This window comes from Balaenoptera acutorostrata, chromosome 16 (genome assembly GCF_949987535.1).
Source record: "Balaenoptera acutorostrata chromosome 16, mBalAcu1.1, whole genome shotgun sequence".
Taxonomy (NCBI): domain Eukaryota; kingdom Metazoa; phylum Chordata; class Mammalia; order Artiodactyla; family Balaenopteridae; genus Balaenoptera; species Balaenoptera acutorostrata.
In genome coordinates, this window is record NC_080079.1 from 31,406,322 (window position 1) to 31,423,712 (window position 17,391).

At 51.5% G+C, this 17,391-nt stretch overlaps 2 protein-coding genes across 2 annotated transcripts; one reads left to right on the forward strand and one right to left on the reverse strand.

The window, feature by feature from the left end:
* The first annotated feature begins 507 nt into the window (after nt 1–507).
* Nucleotides 508–2,269, forward strand: FRAT2 (FRAT regulator of WNT signaling pathway 2). The gene has a single exon (XM_057530347.1). It carries the CDS (start codon nt 685–687, stop codon nt 1,357–1,359), a length of 675 nt encoding a protein of 224 aa, XP_057386330.1. The 5' UTR covers nt 508–684; the 3' UTR covers nt 1,360–2,269.
* An 8,412-nt stretch (nt 2,270–10,681) lies between these two features.
* Nucleotides 10,682–13,232, reverse strand: FRAT1 (FRAT regulator of WNT signaling pathway 1). Its single transcript, XM_057531088.1, has one exon. It carries the CDS (start codon nt 13,064–13,066, stop codon nt 12,236–12,238), a length of 831 nt encoding a protein of 276 aa, XP_057387071.1. The 5' UTR covers nt 13,067–13,232; the 3' UTR covers nt 10,682–12,235.
* Between the last annotated feature and the right edge of the window lie 4,159 nt (nt 13,233–17,391).

Sequence of the window (17,391 nt, forward strand, 5' to 3'; positions counted from 1 at the left end):
CAGGGCGATTCCGCCCTCCATTGCGGAGTCCCCCTCCCCGCCCCCAATTTCCCCAGCCCCACCCCTCCCAAGCCAGCTGGTCGCAGGGCCCGCCCCTCCCCCACCACTCCCGGGCCCGGGTGACTGCGGGTGCGCGGGAGGGGGAGCAGGGCCGCCCAAGTCTTGCTGACACGTGGGGAGGGAGGAAGCGTCGGAGGACTAGTGGTTGGGTGTGTGGGGGGGTGTGTCCGTGAGTGGGAGAATCCAATCGTGGCCACCTCAGAGTCTTCATAGTCCTGTGCTGCTCATCCGGCCAGGGAAGTACGAAGCTCTCCCCATGCCCCGGATCCCCTCCTACGCAGACACCCAGCGCAGACACAAGAAGGCTCCGGCCGCGGCCCTGCGCTGCCCGTGACGGCCCGCGCTGCGCCACCTCCTCGCTTGTCCCCCCCCGCCCCGGCGCGGTGGTAGGGCCCGGCGGTAACGTCACCCATTGTTTACAAATCAACCCGAGCCGGTAGGATTCCGGCTCCCGCGGCTGCTGGCGCGCGGCGAGAGTGCCTGGCGGGCTCCGGCTTCCGCGTCCGCCCCGGCTCCGGCTTCGGCCTCAGCACCGCGCCCGGCTCCGCCGCGGCCCACCGAGCCCCGGGGGCAGCCGAGCCGCCGGCGACTCCCGCAGAGCTCCGGGTGCCCGCGCGGGGGGCCATGCCGTGCCGGAGGGAGGAGGAAGAGGAAGCCGGCGAGGAAGAGGAGGAGGAGGAGGAGGAGGACAGCTTCCTCCTGCTGGAACAGTCGGTGACTCTGGGCGGCTCGGGCGAGGTGGACCGGCTGGTGGCCCAGATCGGCGAGACGCTGCAGCTGGACGCGGCGCAGGACCGCCCTGCCTCCCCGTGCGCGCCCCCGGGGCCGCCACTGCAGCCCCCGCGACCCCCGGCGGTGGTGCGGGCGGACAAGGCCCGAGCCCCGGCTCTGCCGTTGCTTCTGCCGCCCGCCTCGGCCGAGACTGGGGGTCCGGCGCCCCCGGGGGCCCTGCGCTGCGCCCTCGGGGACCGCGGCCGGGTGCGGGGCCGGGCTGCGCCCTACTTTGTGGCCGAGCTCGCCGCAAGCCCCAGCGCGCTGCCCGGGCCGTGCCGGCGAGGATGGCTGCGGGGCGCTGTCGCCTCCCGCCGCCTGCAACAGCGACGATGGCCCCCAGCCGGGGCGCGCGCCAACGACGACGACCCGCACAGGCTCCTGCAGCAGCTGGTGCTCTCGGGGAACCTCATCAAGGAGGCCGTGCGGAGGCTCCAGCGAGCCGTCGCCGCGGTAGCAGCCACGGGCCCTGCGGCACCCCCCGGACCCGGGGGCAGCCGCAGCCGACCGGACCCTGTCGCCCTTTAGCCCTCCGGCGCCTTGCACTGACCCAGGGCCCCTGGAGGAGGAAGAAGCCGCTGCGGGGACCCAACGGCGTCCTGTGCGTTCCCCAACCTTGAGCTGAAGCCGCCGTTGCCGTCTTGGGAGCGACCGCCTAGGCTGCAAGGAGGCGCGTGGGGAGAGACCTCAAGCCGAGAAGTTACCCGCCCTGGCGAGGCTGTCGGCGAAAACTTGAGCGTGGAGAAATGCACGGGCCAGGGCGCGTCCGTGTCGCGTGAGAATTTCCCCGGCCACCTCGGGGACGGGAACCTGGGGTAAAACTGGGAGAACTATGGCAGCTATTTGCATCAACTTGTACCTGACTTAACCCTTGGGGGTGTCGTGTGCTTGGATTGTTTGAAGATACGGCTCCAAGGGGCGAGAATCGCGAGGGCTTTGTAACAATACTTGAAAACTGATGACACGAATACATTTTATTTTCCGGTGGAGGAACTTAGTGAAAATGGTGCTACAATTGCTGTGCAAAGAAATTCCGGAGGGAAGAAGAATGTAAAAGCTTGGTGGTGGGTGGGTTGGCATCGCCCGACCCCTTTCTCCCACGTCATCGGTGACAGGTCGAGGTGGGAGATGTGAACTCCAGTTGTCGGGGGCAGGGAGGTGGAGAATTTTGCAGGTGGGTCGAGGTGGATGTGGACTTTTAAATGACTTGACCTTGCCACCTGTGTTTCAAGGTCACGGTGTGCTTGGATGGAAGGTTGTGGGGTTCCTGGGAGAGCTAACTGACCCCTGTGTCTTTTCTTTATCTTGCTCCAAGAAGAGCCCTGTCTGTGCTTCGCCACCTCCTAGAGTCTCCAGAGGACACACAGGTGGAGAGAGCTGTGCGAGGAGAGTTATTTGTTTTCCTCTGTGCTCTCCTTCTGTCCAGAACTCCTCCTCCTCCTCCTCCTCCTCCCGGGAGGCCACTCTTGGCGGTGCCATGAGCTTTCTCAGAAACAGGCATAAACAATGTCTTATGTCTCTCTCCTGTCCTCCCGGCTGGCCTTTCTTATTCCACCCTTCCTGATGTCTTCACTGCATGGATGAGACCCCCGCTGTTTTTCTGCTCTGTTCTGGCCCTCTGTGGAGCCATAGGCCTGAGCTCTCGTGGGTCTTCACCCCTCAGTTTCCTTCTGCCACCAGCTCTTTGTGAGTGACCGAAACCGTTTTTTAAATGGGACTCTCCAAGAGGAGAAACCCCAGGCTTTACCCGTATGAAACTTGACGGCGCTTTAAGTAAGGTGCCACCCCCAAACTTTAAAGGAGCTAAACTAATTTTTTAAAAAGATTCAATGGCTTGTTCATCCTCCAGATGTAGCTATTGACGTACACTTCGCACCGGAGTGTCTGAAATTGTGGTGGTCCTGATTTATAGGATTTCTTAATTAAAGTGTCTGCTGAATAAATTTGGTTTTTGTTTTGGAGCATGCTTTGGCTTTTTGGTGGAAGGTGGGGGAAAGAAAAGCACAGAGGGGACACGTTTCATAATGAAGTCGTGATGGAGAGGGGACTTGGGGATCGAGATGTGAGATGGAGACCGGTGGAGCTGCAGTCGATGAGTGCTTCTGGGTCAATGTTCCACAAGATCAGAAAATTCAGTCCAGGTTTTTAAAAACATGCTAGTTGGGATTTCACGCCCTTTGTGGAATAAGAACATAGTCCGGAAACTTTCTAGGCTGGAGGGCAGAGGCCAAGTGATTTGCTGTATCTGGAGGAGGGTGGAGGGAGGTGAATTTTCTGATTTTTTTGTGTTTGAAGAATGGGGAGGGTATAGACAGAGCCTGCCTATTTTCTCCTTTGAGACTGACCCAGTCTTGAGCTGTGGCCTAGGGAGAGGACAATAGGGTTTTATAGCAGTGTATTTGGTAGTTGTAAAATGGGGTGTTTTGAGCAGATGGGGGTTCAGTTAATTAAGTGGCTCTCCTGGTTCTGCCCTCAGTCTTATCTTCCCCAGGCTTGGGGCCCTTTCCCACAAGGAAGCCTTTCTTGGTACAGCCCAGCTCTGCTAACCAGCCCCAGGGGCACCTGTCCTGCCCAGCACCTTCTCACACGGGCTACAGGGGAAGGCTAATGCTCAGTGGCTCAGTTTGACTCAGCCCCGCTGCTCAGCAGCTGTGTCATAGTAGGCAAGTCACAGCTCCGTGTGTTTGCCTCCTCTCATGTATAAAACAATAATAGGTTGGTTGGGAGGGTAAAACGAGGACCTGAGGTGTCTGGGACACTTAAGGGCTTAAAAAATGACAGCTGCTGATTCTTGCTGCCACCACTGGCCCTTCTTCCTTCAGTGGCCCCCATCTGCCTCTTCAGCATGCCCCACGTGCCCTAACACTTCAGCCACCCACTCCTTTCCACTGTGAGCACAAGTCACTGCCACCTCTTTTGCTTCTGTATCATATAAGTCCCTTTTCCTGAACTTCCAGAAGGCCACCTCCACACACCTTCCAAATGGTCTGTCTGCTGTCATCATTCCGGGGGTTGGCACTTGACACACGTGCCAGGTACTGTTCTGGGTGTTTTAAATCATCTCATTATGTCATGGCTTTATTCGTCATGAGGTAGGCACTGTTTTCTTCATTTTATAAATGAGGACACCGAGACCCAGGAGATTAAGTGATTTGCCTGAAGTCACCACCTTTCAAGTTAAGGAGCTGGGATTTGAACCTAGGCAGTGTGGCTCTAGTTTCTCCTGCTTTCCTCAACCAGAGCTTCCAGTCATACTGTACCACCTCCATGAGACTTTCTTGACACCGTTTTCTCCCATGTTGGATTTATTAAAGTTCTCAAGAACATCCCACAAACACCTTGACCCAATAAATGCCTCAACACAACGACATCACCATTTTCAAACTTTTCTTGCAGGCCAGCCACATATGTGCACGGTGCTGGGGATCCGGGATGAGACAGGGTTTCAGACATCCTGAAAGAACCCACAAGCAGGTTTGGGGCCAAGACCTTCACATAAGGTAATAGGAATTGCATAAGAGAGGCACAGATAACAAATGGTAGATGGCTGCTTTTTTTAGAACCTCAAGTCTGTAAGATGAGGGCATAGGGCCAAGATGGTGAGGTCTCACCCAATGCAGCTGTCTTCTGGGTCTGCAGCATGGCCAGGACAGCACTCAGGAATGAAATTAGAGTGGTGACTGTAGACTGACAGGACCTGAAGATCTTCAGGAGCTGAGAAGCAAGGTAGAGAGAGAGGGAAAGGGGACTGAGCCCTGTTTGGGCAGGAACTCTGGTAGGCACCTTTTACAAGATGGCCCTTCACTCTTTACAATGGGGAGAGGTAGGAGAGGTCGAACAGGATCTGAACTCATGGCTCTTAAGCTGAACCTCTTACCTCCTGTCTGAGCCTACCCACACATTTCTTCATGAACCTCAGCCCCAGCTACCGATCAGCTGTTTGCAAAGGCTGTAGAGAGCAGAGTCCTGGGCCTGGGGAAGTGTCTGTGCAAAGGAGGCATTGGCCATTTCCCAGGTGTTGCGGCTTGGGATAGCCCATTCCTAGTACTTGGCCCAGGGATGATTGTGGCTGGGATATCCCTAGTCCCTTGGAGTGGATGGGCACAGAACTGAGGACATGGGCATGGGCAGAGCTGAGACAACTCCATCTTCTGAAGGATCCGAGGCCTAGGTTTCCCTGGTAACATTCTGCAAGTCTTGAGTCCAGAAGGACAAGAGTAATAGGGAAGTTGCAAGAAGCTGGTTGGTTGTGTGAGTGTGTGTGGTCGGGGAGGGGGTTGATTAGGAGTTTCATGTGGGAAGTTACAGGGACCGCAGCCTGGTGCCTCCTAAGTGATTAGGAGTTGGAAGAGAGATCAGGGCTGAAGATAAAGATTTGGCAGTTAGGGCTAAGAGGGGTGGACGGAGCCTGGGAGATGCTGTCAGTTGGGAAGGAAAAACACTAGCCAATGTACGTAGCACTTACCATGTGCCAGGCTCTGTGCTAAGCACTTTACAAAGACCAAGAGTAGAACCCAGAGAAGCCAAGGGAGGTTGAAGGGTGAACTGTAAGGGGTGGTTGGGTATGTGTGTCTACATACATGCACAGGTGCACACACACAAACGCAGAGCTATAGCTATGTGATCACTATGTATACCCTCCGAGGTCAGGTCCAGGGTATATGGAATCAGAGCTTGCTCAGTGACTTTCACTGTCTTTCTTTAATCCTGAAGTTATTCAACTTCTCTTTATCAGCACCATTAAACAGTGTGTTTGGAACATCTGCACTGTGAGTTCTCGCCCTGCTTAACCCAGCTGAAGAGAAGAACTATTTATGGTGCATTTGGGGAAAGGTGATTATGACTCCGGTGTCTGGGGAGGATTTTCAGGAAAACCTAGGAAACCGAATCTAATTTAGACAGTAAAAAAAGAAACGGGCAAAAGGCAGGGCAAAGGTAACAAGATGATAACCAGCTTGTGATTCTTTTTTAACCCACCCAAATCAATAAGTCAAACAAACTCCCTGAACAGCCTATCAATTGGGGGCGGTGAATTTTACCTCCTGTGAGTCAGTTAATTGATAAAGCGGAGCAGTTAATAAACCCTTTGGTATCAGATTTAGATTTCATTCTATTGTAGCATAAGGTACAGAGAAGAAGGATTCCTTCACACAAAAACATACCCAGCCATCTCAGGCGTGAAGGGTTATACAAAGTTGTTTCAACAGCCAACTGGTCCCGGCCTCCCTGTGGTAGGACAGTTTGTGACTTAGAGTGCTGTCACAGGGGACATCCACCTCTAAGGTCTCCCTGAGTCCTGCCCTTCAAACCTACCCAGACTGAGCGCCCCATCCCTTCGTGCCCCCTCTAGGAGCCTTATCCTTTATAGCATCTTCCCTTCAATTCCACCCTTTGCCACTGTCCTCCATCCACAGTGGGATGAGCACAGGTCTCTCCTGCTTGAGCAAACCTTCCTTTGGTTCTTTTTTTTTTTAAATTTATTTTTGGCTGTGTTGGGTCTTCGTTTCTGTGCAAGGGCTTTCTCTAGTTGCGGCAAGCGGGGGCCACTCTTTTTTTTTTTTTAATTTATTTATTTATTTATGGCTGTGTTGGGTCTTTGTTTCTGTGCGAGGGCTTTCTCTAGTTGTGGCAAGCGGGGGCCACTCTTCATCGCGGTGTGCGGGCCTCTCACTATCGCGGCCTCTCTTGTTGCGGAGCACAGGCTCCAGACGCGCAGGCTCAGTAGTTGTGGCTCACGGGCCCAGTTGCTCCGCGGCATGTGGGATCTTCCCAGACCAGGGCTCGAACCCGTGTCCCCTGCATTAGCAGGCAGATTCTCAACCACTGCGCCACCAGGGAAGCTCCCTTCCTTTGGTTCTGTTTTCCCTTTTTAGTTGCTGTCCCTCCTTTCCCATCCTCTCCTCTAGGCACCACAATTCATCATCTGTGCCCCAAGCTCTCTCTTAGCCTCCACAAGTCTGTTGAAGTTGCCCGTTTGTTTGCTCTGCAAATATTTACTAAATGCCAATACCCAGGTGTCGTTACTAAATGCACCTATGTTTCAGGCAGTGGCCTAAGCATTTTTACTAGCATTAGCTCAATGAATCCTCACAACCTGATGAGGCAGGAACTTTATTATTATCAGACTTGACGGACAAGGAACGGGAGGTGAGAGAGGTGAAGTAACCTGCCCAAGGTCACAGGAAGGAGCTTTAAAGGAAAGAGCTGGGATTGCGACCTAGGCAGTCTGGCTCCAGAGCCTGCATTTTAACAGCTACCTGGTACTGTACTGAGGACTATGGGTTTTCTTTTTGAAATGTGTCCCTTCTTGTCTTTTTCTGTCTTTTTGCGCCGAGACCCTTATCACCTGGTGCCTAAACTCTTTGAGAAAAGAAGATGTTCGCATATGAGCCCCTGAGATAACCCTATAATGACAGTAAATAAAATGAAGAGTGAGAACAAAATGAACTTGAAGATCGCCTCCTGCCAAGAAACTGCACAATTTTCTCAGTACAACTTATAGATGGGAGTGGACAGGGCAGGCATGAAGACCTACAGCTGAGCACTGAATTTGATTTAGAAGGATTTCTGATAGGAATGGGGGAGTTAAGAGCTGTGGCTTCAGAATGCCCTCCCCACAAACCCTCCCCTTTGTGATATTCCTGCTGCCCCTACTCTACGAGTCCCAGTCCTGAGCTGTTTTTAAGGTTTGGCTTGAAGGGGACCTCTGATTAAACCTCTTCTAGACTGATTATTCCCTTTTCTACACTTCCCTTAGCACTTTATACAACAGGGGTGCATGTTTAAGAAACGTCGTATCTTCAGAGCAAACAGGTTTATGCCTTTTAAGAAACAGATTGAAGAAGTCAATAAAAGGCAGGATTTTCCACAAAAGACTTAAATTAGTGGCCTTAATGCAATAGCTTCCGGGAATGATGTTTTGTTTTATAAGAGTGTTTATTGGCTATTTTGCTTCTCATACATGATCTAATTTCACCTTCACCGAATTCTTCAAGGTAGGTGCTATTCTTATCCCCATTTAGCAGGTGAGTTAATTGAGATTATTGAGGTTAAGGATCCTGTCCCAAATCACACAGCTAACAATGCAGGGCTGCCTGCAGAGCCCGTGCTCTTATCTATTACACCTCCTGGGACACATTGTTATGGGCAGGTCATTTGTTTTCCCTTCAGTTATGGATGGAATACCAGGAGGAAGCGCTGCATGGGAGAGTTTTGCTGCTTTGTCTGCACCAGCCTTCCTGGTGTTCAAATGGAGTGCACCTCAGAGTGGAAACCTCCCTGTGCTTCCATCTCTAAATGAGGCGGTAGCACTAGACCACTGAAGGCTGAGCTCTCCCGGGGCTGACATTCTGTGATTACTGAGCATCAGTGGAAGAGGGGGGAGCTAAGTGAGTGAGTTAGTAATTTGGTTGCCAGGGTAACTCTTTCCTGATTGGAAGGTAGGGATCACAGGGTTTGACACAGGCTTTGCTGGATAGGAAAGTGGTGTCTGATGTGCACTCCATATTTCTGCTTCTGAGCTGGAAAAGGAAAGAGCAAAAAAGGGTAAAATAGAATTCAAATATTGTAGCATTTATGCCTAATTTAGAATGAAATCTTGGGGGTGGCAGACTCTGGAGTTCTTTGTGAGGTGTGGCATTCTTTTCTCCAAATCACGTATTTGTCAATTTCCATGTTTTAGTTTATTTAGTATTTTTTTCATTGAGTTTATAGCTTTGGTCTTTTATCTTACCCAGGCCATTTTCTGTGGCCAGCTGTCTTCATAGGATGCTGAACATGAGAAAATGGTTACCGCATACCTGGCTTTCCCTAGCTCAGCCTAGGGATCTGGGGCATGGTTTTCCAGGGTTCCAATGGCAAGATCATCATGTTGGACAACTGCAGGGGTATTGTTTACATTGTAGTATATGTGTGGACTTCTGCAGTGAACAATATTGGACTATGTATGATGGTATCAGGCTACTGGAAAGAGGCCTGAGCTGGATGACTAGAGACCTGGGTTCTAGGTTCTGTTAGGCCTTTGACTTCGTAAATGACTTTGTAGATCACTCTGCACTGCCCCCTTCCTGGAATATTTTTCCACCTATAAAATGGTCTAATAGCTTTTTTAAACAAATATTTATTTATTTGGCTGCACTGGGTCTTAGTTGCAGCACACGGGATCGTTAGTTGTGGCATGCGGACTCTTAGTTGCGGCATGTGGGATCTAGTTCCTGGGGGCACAGAGTCTTAGCCACTGGACCACCAAGGAAAAATGGTCTAGTAACTTTTAAAAATCATTAATGTAAACCCTGACTTATTCCAAAAGATGTCTTGGGGGTGACTAGTAAGATCTTGCAGGATTTTTAAAGATGGACGGTTTACACCCTGTGATGGTTACTGGGTTATAGTGCAGTTAAAGCACCTCATAGTAGGCATTAGTTTTCTCCAGTCTTCCTTTTTGAAGGAGGGGGTTGTATTACGTGAACCCTATGGTTGAGTCTAGCCTTAACCAATCATTACAAGAAGCCAGCACGTTTGGGGCAGTGGCATTGAATCATGGCCAACTTGGCCCTGGATTGCTCCTAACTCTTTGACCTCCAGGAAATCCCACCTCATCTAAGAAGTGAGGACCTCAGGGCTCCTCCAATGCCAGGGGAAGTCAGCACCTGACCACTTTCCTTTTGCTCAGAGCCCAGAGGTGGTAGCCCATTGCATTGTTAGAGGCCCCCCTTCCTCAGTTTGTGTTAGAGCCTCCATAGTCACCATTCCTTTGCTGGGTGGCATTCGACTGAGTCTTCCACAACCCTTCCTGGGCAGGTTGTGGGAAATGGCTGGCTTGGTGTGTTCTGGAGGTACTTCTCAGAGACCATCAGGGTCTGTGTGTGTATTTGAAGAGAGAGAATGGGGAGGTATAAACAACAGGCATTGAGTCCAAAAGGGAGTTAGAAAATCAGGTCTCTAAATCATACAGCACTCAATCCAGAAAGCACTTGTGGGATCACAGCATGCCCTTGTTTTATGAGAAACCGAGGACTCAGTCGATTGGCTACCAAGGGACAGTCCTGGGAAGGAAGGGGTAGGGACTGGACTATTCATCTCCAGGATGTGGCAGTCACAAGGAACCTTTTTCTCATCATCTCATGTCTCATCTGTTGTACAGATGAGGAAACCGAAGCTCAACAGAGGTTGAGCAACTTGTCCAAGGTCCCCATTTAATAAGGGGACTTGAACCCTGGATATCCTGTTGCCAGCATGGCTCCTTCCTGGAGGAAACAGACTAAAGTAACTGAGAACAGGAGGGACAGAGATGGGCTGCTCCGTCACTGCTTAGGGAGAGAATGGGAGTGAACGTGCCAAGGGCAAAGAGAGGAGAGGAATCCTTTCATACCCTCCCAGTCGGCTTTCCCACAGCAGGTTTGCATCCTGAGCAGTCCCTAACCAAGAGCTGCCCCAGCCTAAAGGGCCACCTTGTGGAACAAGTCCACTTAATGACCATAGTAGAAAGAAAAAAGTGATAAGCCTCCCAGTCTGAAGTGACTGACTGATCTGATGTCCTTTGCTAATACAGAAGGAGCTTCTCCAGCACTGACTAGTAATCCAGAAGGCTCTAAGGCTTTAGTGAATGGGATTGGTCCAAAACCTGACCTCACTCTCATTTAATTTCATGCCAGCACCAATACACACCCAGCCACGCAGACCCTGTCTAACTAGTGAGCTGCTCAGACACAAAGGCGCTCTAATTACCATCCACAAGCCAGGCTGACAAGGATTTCAAGTGTTTTCATGTTTATGGAGATCAGAGAAACGTGTTCTGTGCATCTTTCCCACCGACGACAAGTATAAAATAAAACCAAACAAAAAACCCAACGCATTTATTAAAAACAGATATTTCAGTTAAGTTAACATCCTATAATCAGGATAGCCACAATTCCAGACACTCCGCTGCGAAGTGTAGGTATGTCAATAGCCACATCTGGATGATGAACATGCCATTGAATCTTATAAAACTAAAACACCAACAATACCGTCTTACATCCTTCAGGCTGAGTGAACGTTTGTTACAATCACTTCACCAGGTTCACAATGGCAAAGCCTGCAGCTTCTCCATTTGGAGGGTCACATTTTCTACTCGGTTTCCTTCACTTACAAAGGCGAGCTGGCATGGCTGGGGGAGGGGCAAAGGGAGGAAATCAACTCCATCTATCCAGGGAATTGCAGCTGTTATTGCAAAAGGCCCCGGAGAGCCCATTATAAGCTGCTGTGCTAGGCTGTGTGTCCCTGGAGTGCCCCATCACGTGGTGTCTCCTCAGCCCCCAGCTCGGGGCCCCCAGGAGCGCCAGCGCCACGCGCTAGAGTAGGACAGCAGAGCCGAGGGGAAGAGAAGGGACTCGAGGCCACTTCTCGGGGCAGTTCCCGTGAAAGCCCGGGGCGCGGCCGCCCGCGGGAGGCACCGGCGCCCAGCACGTCGCCGCCTCCTCACACCCGCGGCGGCAGCGGTGCGCGTGTCCTCAAGAGACTCCAGCACTTGAAAAACCCCGCGCTCTACTCCGAGTACAGCCGGAACCTGGCGACTCTGCCCTGCTGGAGCCTCGCAATCTCTTGTGCTCCCAGGAGACAGCGATCTTGAACCCGAGAAGGGGCGGACGGGCTGTGAAAATACACTTTCAAGAGGACCGAGGGTTCACTCCGCGCCTCGCCCTCCCCTTTCCCCAGCACCTCTCGGCCCCACCTCCCATCAGCATCACAGGCGCACCGCCTTCCCCCGCCACTCAGAGAACTTCAGGCAGTTGCAAAGCGGGGGCAGAGAAAAGGTTACGTCTATTCAATTCCCCAAAACGTCCTTTCCCGGTGCCGCGTGTTTTATATCTAGAACCAGCACCCCAAAATACACGAGATGGGTTTTTTTAAGTGTCGTAAAATTTCAAGTCTGGCAGTTTGAGGTACTCCCTGAAATGATCTACACAGGTTCCTCTTCCCCAAAGTGGATCAGGAACCAGCCCTGGAAAGGTAAAGCAAGTAACTGGGATCATCCTCGTCCTTTGGGCGTTCGGCGATCCTGAGAAGCGCAGACTGTGACCACATGGTCGTCAGGCTGGAAGGCCCGGAGAGGCTGCGTGGAACTGCACGCTGCGCCACCAGGACTGGTCACGCCAATGAGGAGTCCTGCTGACTGTGATCTTGGGGGGGCGCTCTGTAATCTGCCGTAAATAGGACCAAGGAAGTCTTGTTTTTCAACCACATCGGGGCCCTCGACCTCAGTTCCAGCGAAAACATTCGCGATTTTTCGATTCCTCGTCTTCATTTGTTATTTTCCCGCTTCCAAAAGCGCGAGTTCACCAGTCTGAGTAGAGACGCAGCCCTCAGGGGCAACCCCTTGCCCTCCAGGCAGAGGCTGGCGATGTGGCCACTCTCGGGGTGTTTGTTAGCTGCCGGGAACTAGAACGCCGTCGCCAGTTCTGAGCTGCGCCCTCCTCCCAGACGAGCCAGGGTCGCTGCAGGCCGCGCGAGGGCTGCGGGGCAAAGGGGGCTCGTGCCCTGGGGCCGACAAAGGGCCCAGGAGCTGGCGTCGGGGAAGTTTTGCGTGTAACTGCAGCCGTCGCGAATGAAGCCTCCGCACGGCCTCCTTGATGAGGTTCCCCGAGATCACGAGCTGCTGCAGAAGCCGGTGCGGGTCGTCGTCGCCGGTGCGGGCTTGAGGCTGTAGCCCGCGTCGCTGCTGCAGGCGGCGGGAGGCGGCGGCGTCCCGCAGCCATCCTCGCCGGCAAGGACCCGACAGCGGCTGCGGGGCGCCTCGCTTGTCAGCTCCCGAAGGCCCATCAAGGCTGGGCTGAGGGGGCAATGGGGACAGCGCGCTGGGGCCTGCGGCGAGCTCGGCCACAAAGTAGGGCGCAGCCCGGCCCCGCACCCGGCCGCGGTCCCCGAGGGCGCAGCGCAGGGCCCCCGGGGGCGCCGGACCCCCAGTCTCGGCCGAGGCGGGCGGCAGAAGCAACGGCAGAGCCGGGGCTCGGGCCTTGTCCGCCCGCACCACCGCCGGGGGTCGCGGGGGCTGCAGTGGCGGCCCCGGGGGCGCGCACGGGGAGGCAGGGCGGTCCTGCGCCGCGTCCAGCTGTAGCGTCTCGCCGATCTGGGCCACCAGCCGGTCCACCTCGCCCGAGCCGCCCAGAGTCACCGACTGTTCCAGCAGGAGGAAGCTGTCCTCCTCCTCCTCCTCTTCCTCGCCGGCTTCCTCTTCCTCCTCCCTCCGGCACGGCATGGCCCCCCGCGCGGGCACCCGGAGCTCTGCGGGAGTCGCCGGCGGCTCGGCTGCCCCCGGGGCTCGGTGGGCCGCGGCGGAGCCGGGCGCGGTGCTGAGGCCGAAGCCGGAGCCGGGGCGGACGCGGAAGCCGGAGCCCGCCAGGCACTCTCGCCGCGCGCCAGCAGCCGCGGGAGCCGGAATCATACCGGCTCGGGTTGATTTGTAAACAATGGGTGACGTTGCCGCCGGGCCCTACCACCGCGCCGGGGAGGGGTTGCGCCGTACCGTTGCGGAGCGAGGCGCCCTCTGGGCAGGGGTCCCGGGTGAAGCCTTGATGCCTCTGAGCTCTACAGCCCTGAATGCTGTCTGCGGGGGGCACTGGGGAGCCGATCCTCGCTCTCTCGGCCGGGCGTGATCGGTATTTCCAGAAGATGGACACCGGCGTGGCCTCTGTTGGTTTCTTCCACACACAAGCAAGGACACTTACACCCACACACCCACACACTTCTCTCCCTTAGGCGCGTCAACTCATCTGGTTTTGGCGTTTGCACCTTTGTCCGGGATACCGGCAATTTGGGAAGTGATGGCAGAGCGAGTGAGGCGAGTGATTGGGAGGAGAAGGCGTCAGGCTAGGGATCTGTCTGGAGATTAGGCAAACGAAGCTGAAAGAGATGAAAAGGAAGAAGGGGACCTTGTGGTGCGATGGGGGCGGAGGATTGGGAATTGGCAAAGAAAGGCCACTGTTTAATGTTTTTTTGATCAGGAGTGTGGGTATGTGGGGACCTGGACTGGGGCTGTCATTACTGCAGAGGAGGTTGCTCGTCTTGGGAGGGGCGGCGAGCTAGAAAGTTCTTTTAGGAAGAATGCCTCAGCCCAGTAGGGGAGTATCCTTTCTGAGGGCGTAGCTAGAGAAGAAAATGGTCAGCTATTTGGATGGAAATGGAGATACGGCCACCGTAACCCTTCATGATATCATGGTTGGCTTAATGATTAACCAAGACTTCATTTTTTAACAGAAAGAGGTAGAAAACGATCCTTTACCGTCACATTGCCTGGAGGTTTAAAATCTTTATTCAAGATCCCAAACCCTCAGGCCTAACTTACAAACCTTACACTTGTAGGTAGACTTTTGGTGGACCAACCTTTACAGGGAAGGGATAGTATCAGGGTGATGGAAATATTCTAAAACTGGATTATGGTAATGGTTGCACCATTAAGTTTGCTAAAAATCATTAAAATGAGTGAATTTTATGACATGTAAATTATATGTCAATAAAGCTGTTTTAACAATTAGCTGCAAAGCATGCACACACAAACACAGAAAACAGGCGGTAGAGAGCTACTTTAAAATATGGAGCAGGGGAGTAGCATGATTTAGAAAGAGACTGGAGCCTGGAGATCCAGATAAGTAGAAACAAGCGTCTTGGTGGGCAGTTCCAAGATGATAATTACAGGAGCAAACGTTTCGGGAGGAATGGGATGGAGGGAAGAGGTGGGAAGTTGTTAAAAAAAGAGTTGGGCTTATTTTTGTCAAGTGTGGAGGGAAGAATGTGAGAATAAAGGAGGAAGAGGCAATTTGAAGAAAGCAAATGAATTTTTTTTTTAATTTAATTTAATTAATTTATTTATTTATTTATTTATTTATGGCTGTGTTGGGTCTTCATTTCTGTGCGAGGGCTTTCTCTAATTGCGGCAAGTGGGGGCCACTCTTCATCGCGGTGCGCGGGCCTCTCACTATCGCGGCCTCTCTTGTTGCGGAGCACAAGCTCCAGACGCGCAGGCTCAGTAATTGTGGCTCACGGGCCTAGTTGCTCCGCGGCATGTGGGATCTTCCCAGACCAGGGCTCGAACCCGTGTCCCCTGCATTGGCAGGCAGATTCTCAACCACTGCGCCACCAGGGAAGCCCCAAATGAATTTTTTTTAAATTTATTTTTGGCTGCACTGTGTCTTTAGTTGCGGCAGGCGGGATCTAGTTCCCTGACCAAGGATCGCACCCCGGGCCCCCTGCATTGGGAGTGTGGAGTCTTAACCACTGGACCACCAGGGAAGCCCCCAGCAAATGAACTTTTAAATCTTGGGAATCGGGACTTCCACAGGGTGTCATAAAAATCATCACCTCATTTAGTGGATTCCTTAAGATTTTCTGTATATGAGATCACATGATCTGCAGACAGAGATGAAGTTTTACTTCTTCCTTTCTAATCTGGATGCCTGTTATTTTTCCTGCCTAATTGCCCGGGCTGAAACCCCTAGAACAACGATGAAGAGAAGTGGTGAGGGCAGACATACTTGTCTTATTCCTGATCTTAGGGGAAAGCATTCAGTCTTTCACCACTAAGTTTGATATTGGCTCTCTCTCTTTTTTAAAAATTAAATTAATTAATTAATTAATTAAATTTTGGCTGTGTTTGGTCTTCCTTGCTGTGCGCAGGCTTTTTTGTTCTAGTTGCCGCGAGTAGGGGGCTACTCTTCCTGGCGGTGCAGGGGCTTCTCACTGCGGTGGCTTCTCCTGTTGCAGAGCACAGTCTCTAGGTGTGCAGGCTTCAGTAGTTGTGGCACGCGGCCTCAGTAGTTGTGGCTCATGGGCTCTAGGGCGCAGGCTCAGTAGTTGTGGCGCATGGGCTTAGTTGCTCCGCGGCATGTGGGATCTTCACGGACCAGGACTTGAACCCGTGTCCCCTGCATTGGCAGGCGGATTCTTAACCACTGCACCACCAGAGAAGTCCTTGGCTCTGGGTTTTCATAGATGGCCTTACTCAGGTTGGGGATGTTCCCTTCTTTTTCTGGTTTGTTGAGTATTTTTTATTATGAACGGGTCATCCTCTCTATTTCTTTATTTGAAATATATTTGACATATAACCTTGTGTAAATTTAAGACATCCCCTCATTTACAGTCATTCATTTGAGAGTGTGGTCAAAGCAGCACTTATTAGCTAGAATATTCTGAACCTAATTAGTTAAAATTTTTAAGTGAAAATAAGTAGCAGCAGTTTAGAATTTTTGTTTTTATTTTTTGATTCAAAATTTGTAAGCCTCATGCATGCATAGTTGTGTGTGTGAAAATGGTACAACCACTTTGGGAAAAGGTCTGGCAGTTTTTGTTGTTTTTTTTTTAATAATTGATTTTAGGGCTTCCCTGGTGGCGCAGTGGTTAAGAATCTGCCTGCCAGTGACTACTGAGCCTGCGCTCTAGAGCCCGCGAGCCACAACTACTGAGCCCACACACTACAGTTACTGAAGCCCGTGTGCCTAGAGCCCGTGCACTGCAACAAGAGAAACCACCACAATAAGAAGTCCACGCACCGCAACGAAGAGTAGCCCCTGCTCTCCGCACCTATAAAAAAAAAAAAAGGATTGGTTTTATTCTGTTGAGTGGATGCTTTCTCTTACAGTGATATGAGTTTATTGATATAGAATGATGTCATACTGTTTAAAAAATTTTTTTTTAATTTATTTAATTTATTTTTGGCTGCATTGGGTCTTCCTTGTGGAGCAGGGTTCTAGGCAAACAGGCTTCAGTAGTTGTGGTGCACGGGCTCTTCCCAGACCAGCGCTCGAACCCGTGTCCCGTGCATTGGCAGGCGAATTCTTAACCACTGCACCACCAGGCAAGTCCTATATCTTGATATCTTGATTCCGGGTTTCCCAGGTGTATGCATGTGTTAAAAACTCATTGAATCGTACACTTAGAATTCACTGTATGTAAATTTTACATGAAAAGTAAAAACTACACAAATATTGATTTCTAGTTAATAGACATGCTGGGTGAAGTATACTGATGTTTGCAATTTATTCTCAAGTGCACAAAAATGTGAGATGGATTGATATATAGATAGAAGGATGGTTAGGACAGGTGGGTATATGATAAAGCATGTAGAGTAGAATGTTAATGTCACCGTATAACCCAGTAATTCCACTCCTAGGTATGTACATGAAAGATTTGAAAACATTTTCACACAGAAATTTGTACCCGAGTGTTCACAGCAGCATTATTCATAATAGCTCCAAACTAGAAGAACCTAAATGTTCATGAGCTAATGAATGGATGATAAAATTTTATCTATTCATACAACGGAATATAATTCATCATAAAAAGGAACTAAATAGTGTTATATGCTACAGCATGAGCGAACCTTGAAGACATTATGCTAAGCAAAAGAAACTAGACACAAAAGGCCACCTATTGTATGATTCCATTTATATGAAATGTTCGGAATAGACAAATCTTTCTATCTACAGATAGAAAGTAGATTAGTGGTTGCCAGGGTTGGGAAGAGAGGGGAATTAGGACTAATTGATAATGGGCATGGGATTTCTTTTGGGGTGATGAAAATGTTCTGGA